We start from the raw sequence: 2,889 nt of genomic DNA, 5'->3' as shown, positions 1-2,889 counted from the left end.
AGAGTTTGGTGACTTAGAGGAACTAGCATCCTGCTTTGTGGCAAAAAAGTAGGTTGGACCGAGTCGCATTTAAAATGGCGAAAAACTGGATTGAACCGAAGGGCTGAATGACTATTGAGATCTGTGGGCGCCGTGTCTATTTAAGTGAATTGATTACATCTGTCTAATAGCTCGAGCTTTTGAAATTAATAATTAATGCCAACCATCCTATAGAATGTAAAGTTGTGCAAGAAAGAGAGTACTCAAATTGATGCAATTGTGATTTGGTCCAAATAAACAAGTTTATTAAGAGCTGAAACACTAGGAATGGATCAAATAGCTCATAAATAAACTTTTTATTTTTTGCTAGTAAGTTTTTTTTATCCCCCTTTTTTTTCGAGAATTTATGAACGCGCTTTGATCTTTATATGATTACTCTCTTGTACTGCAGATATAGATACACAAATATAACATTTACCTTTTAGCAAGCTTTGAATCTACTCATCACGTTGGGATGCATTTGTAATGGCATCTAACTACAGTATTTGTTAGATGTGACTCAAAATTGATAATTGACTTTAGTTTGGAATTTCGACTCACCAACAGTTTCGCGGTGCGACTAATTTGAAAATAAAATAATGAAAAAAAAAATGTCTGTGGTGGGTAGCAGAAGGCTCGGGCTGACAGGCCCGAGTGCGGGGTGCGGGGGGCTCCGCTGTACGGATTGGATTGGATCGGATCCGAAATCCTTTAAGAGTTTCCTTTCTCGTTTTTTGCCCTAGAGGTGACTGATGGTGGTTGGTTGTACTCGAACATTGTATTTCTTTTTTTGATAGTGAAGTTCCCTCTTCCCTCGCCCGTAATATTTTTCTGTAAAGAATTTTTCACATAAATTTATGTGCTCTTTTTTTTTTTTATTTGTGATTTGATTATTTCGTGTTCGTCATTTCGTTTTCGTTTTTGTTTGTGCGTTTGTCGTAGCAGTATTAGTGGTCTTTGGCATGATTGTATAGGTGCATTCCTTTCTTTTAGGCTATTTGAGAAAACCATAATTAATTGAAAATATATGTATTCCCTTCTTGCGAACTTTTACAGTGATTGCACTTCAACTTCAAAAAAGTGAAAAGAAGGAAAAAGAAAAGAAAGAAAAAGTAAACATAAGCAATCTACATACTCTAATTAACCTTTAAGTCACCATTCGCATCTGATTGTGACATGAACTGTAATAAAAGTTTAGATTAGATTTTCTTTTCTTTTTTTTGTTTGTTTGATTGTGTCAGCTACATTATTAATTAAGCCATTTTCTTTGATGCGACTAGCGTGTGCTTAAAAAAACAATCAGAAATAAGAAGTAATTAGTGGTTGAATAAAAACCTTTTAATTAGTTTATTTATAAGTTGAAGTAGCAATATGAAATCATGCTATAGAGTTTTTGGATCTGACTCAAACAAAAAAACAAAGAAAAAAGAAATCAAAGCAAAATTCCAATTGGGAAAACCATAAAACACAAACCAATAATAGCTTTAATTGCAACTTATGAAGAGTAATGACATCTCATATCCTAATTCTCTCTCTCTCTCTCTCTCTCTCTCTCTCTATATATATATATATATTTATATATGAGAAATAATATATACTACCAACCTACACACCAAAAGGATCCCAAACAAAACAAAAAAAGAAAAAGAAAAAGAAAATGGTCATCTCAAACACATACAAAGTTAGGTTCACATAAAACTCATCATCATGTGGGCTTCAAATCCTTAAACATTGAATCCCACTTGAATGTATTCCCATCATTACTCCCCCTATACCCATCATCATCATCATTATCATCATCATCATCGCCCTCACCACTCTTACAATGACAACTACTCACCATTGGACTAGTTGCACTCCTTGATAGAGGAGAAGGACAATTACTACTCACCTTAACACCACCATTTGTGAACATCAACCTCCCTTGTTGCACCACCACCATCTTCCTATCCCTCTTAAGCACCCCTTCCGTTCCCCGCCGCCGATCTCCACGCACGATTACGATCGACGAGGAGTCGTGGCGGTTCGGATGAACCAATGTGTGCATGTACTTTGATATGCAACTCTTGGTCCTCTTTAGAGCGGTGGTGAGGAGCTTGTGCATGTGTTGAGTAGTAGTGGTCATGGAGCCTCCTCCGACTCCTCCCCTACTCTTCTTCTTGGCCTTCATGGCTAGCTTGAGGATCTCCAACCTGTGCTTGGCTATGGAGATGCCCATGCTCTTCAGGAACTCGTGGTCGAAGTACGCGACATCGTCGCCCTCGAGCTCGTTTCGGGTGAACATGAAGCCGTACTCATACACAAGAGAGGGCTCAAGGGTGGTTCTTGATAACCAGGAGTACCAATCCATGGTGCTCAATGTTGTGGTCTTTTTCTTTCTTTCTTTCTTTCTTTTTTTTTCCTAACCTTTGGTTGGTTTGGTGATGTGGGAAGAGATATATACATATATATATATATATATAGAGAGAGAGAGAGAGAGAGAGAGAGAGAGAGAGAGAGAGAGTGGTGTTGAACATAAAATATAAAAATACGAACACATAAATATTTAGATAACTGTGATTGTTTCTGTAAGTAATTTAAATTTTTGGAGAAAAACAGTTATTTCATATTAAGAGAGACTAATAAATATTTAAAAACCGAACCAGTTGCTGAACTAGAAAAGCATTTGGTTCATTTTTTTTGGTTCAACAAGCGATTTTTTTACTTTCTAAAAAATCCGAATAAATCGGATAGTATGCCATGCTACCTTACTCTAAAAAACAAGTGATTCTTTTGCTTGAACTTGGTTTTGAAAAAGGAAAAAAAGAAAAGAAAAGAAAATGCTTTGGTACCTCAGAATGTTCTCTTTATAGGCTATGACATATCGACAAA

The 2,889-nt window shown here is 36.3% G+C and overlaps 1 protein-coding gene across 1 annotated transcript; it reads right to left on the bottom strand.

Annotated features, from left to right (window-relative positions):
* Window positions 1,482-2,476, bottom strand: LOC109725076. The gene has a single exon (XM_020254137.1). The coding sequence runs from the start codon at window positions 2,366-2,368 to the stop codon at window positions 1,724-1,726; it is 645 nt and encodes a 214-aa protein (XP_020109726.1). The 5' UTR covers window positions 2,369-2,476; the 3' UTR covers window positions 1,482-1,723.

This window comes from Ananas comosus, linkage group 19 (genome assembly GCF_001540865.1).
Source record: "Ananas comosus cultivar F153 linkage group 19, ASM154086v1, whole genome shotgun sequence".
Taxonomy (NCBI): Eukaryota; Viridiplantae; Streptophyta; class Magnoliopsida; order Poales; family Bromeliaceae; genus Ananas; species Ananas comosus.
This window is presented reverse-complemented; position numbering and strand designations above follow the sequence as displayed.